Source organism: Sapajus apella, unplaced genomic scaffold, assembly GCF_009761245.1.
Source record: "Sapajus apella isolate SASKATOON/1434 unplaced genomic scaffold, GSC_monkey_1.0 scaffold9297, whole genome shotgun sequence".
In the NCBI taxonomy this organism is placed as follows: Eukaryota; Metazoa; Chordata; class Mammalia; order Primates; family Cebidae; genus Sapajus; species Sapajus apella.
This window is the reverse complement of record NW_022446218.1, coordinates 432-2,031: the sequence shown is the minus strand read 5'-3', so window position 1 is coordinate 2,031 and position 1,600 is coordinate 432. Positions and strand designations below refer to the sequence as shown.

At 57.6% G+C, this 1,600-nt stretch overlaps 1 protein-coding gene across 1 annotated transcript; it reads right to left on the bottom strand.

Annotated features, from left to right (window-relative positions):
• Positions 1 to 297: 297 nt before the first annotated feature.
• LOC116548295 (E3 ubiquitin-protein ligase UHRF1-like) lies at positions 298 to 892 on the bottom strand. Its single transcript, XM_032273833.1, has 2 exons — positions 608 to 892; positions 298 to 528 (listed from the first exon to the last, which is right to left on the bottom strand). Exons 1-2 carry the CDS (start codon positions 854 to 856, stop codon positions 298 to 300), a joined length of 480 nt encoding a protein of 159 aa, XP_032129724.1. The 5' UTR covers positions 857 to 892.
• Between the last annotated feature and the right edge of the window lie 708 nt (positions 893 to 1,600).

The window sequence follows — 1,600 nt, the reverse complement described above, 5'->3', positions numbered from 1 at the left end:
ATGTTACCCAGGCTGGAGTGCAATGGCGCGATCTCGGCTCCCCGCAACCTCCGCCTCCTGGGTTCAGGCAATTCTCCTGCCTCAGCCTCCTGAGTAGCTGGGATTACAGGCATGCACCACCATGCCCAGCTAATTTTTTGTATTTTTAGTAGAGACGGGGTTTCACCATGTTGACCAGGATGGTCTCGATCTCTTGACCTCGTGATCCACCCGCCTCGGCCTCCCAAAGTGCTGGGATTACAGGCTTGAGCCACCGCGCCCGGCGCTGATTTTTGTATTTTTAGTAGAGACGAGATTTCACCACAATGGCCCGGCTGGTCTTGAACTCCTGACCTTAAGTGATCCATCCACCTTGGCCTCCCCAGGGGCCAACCCCCATCCCGGACGCACCTGCATGGTCAGCCCCAGCTTCTTGATCCGGTCCTTCCCCTCCTTCGTCCAAGGGCCGGGCTCGTCATCGTCCCTTCGCAGGAGATAGCGCCACACGAGGAACCCGGACTTCCCCTTCTCCGGCCAGTACTTTACCACCTGCGGGGAGTGGGCAGCAGCGTCATCAGAGGCAGCCCCGGCGGGGACGGATTCCCCGGCCTCCCCAAGGGGCACTCACCTTGTAGATGCCGTCGTAGCGGTTGCCCTCGGCGGGGGCGTACTTGCTGTGCTTGCCGCCCTTGACGTTGCGCACCACCCTGACTGGCTTCCCCGACCGCCAGTCCTTGGCCTCGGCCCCCTCTTGGTCATTGATGGGAGCAAAGCAGTTGAGAGCCAGCGCCCTGGGGGGAGAACCAGGACCCCGTGCGTTATAGGTGAGCATATGCCACACAGAAAGGAAACACGGGGGCCGGCCATGGTGGCTCATGCCTGTGATCCCAGCACTTTGGGAGGCTGAGGCGGATGGATCGCTTAAGGTCAGTAGTTCAAGACCAGCCTGGCCAAGATGGCAAAATCCCATCTCTACTAAAAATGCAAAAATTAGCCGGGCGCGGTGGCTCAAGCCTGTAATCCCAGCACTTTGGGAGGCCGAGGCGGGTGGATCACGAGGTCAAGAGATCGAGACCATCCTGGTCAACATGGTGAAACCCCGTCTCTACTAAAAATACAAAAAATTAGCTGGGCATGGTGGCGCGTGCCTGTAATCCCAGCTACTCAGGAGGCTGAGGCAGGAGAATTGCTTGAACCCGGGAGGCGAAGGCGGCAGTGAGCCGAGATCGTGCCACTGCACTCCAGCCTGGGCGACAAGAGTGAAACTCCATCTCAAAAGAAAACAAAAAGACAGGGTCTCACTGTGTCATCCAGGCCGGAACGCAGTAGCTGACCATGCCTCACTGCAGCCTCCTGGGCTCAAGTCATCCTCCCACCTCCAGCTCCCAAGCTGGGACTATAGACCCATATGACCACAACCAGCTAACTTTTAAAAAAAGTTTTTTCGGCCGGGTGCGGTGGCTCAAAAGCCTGTAATCCCAGCACTTTGGGAGGCCGAGGAGGGTGGATCACGAGGTCAAGAGATCGAGACCATCCTGGTCAACATGGTGAAACCCCGTCTCTACTAAAAATACAAAAAATCAGCTGGGCATGGTGGCGCGTGCCTGTAATCCCAGCTACT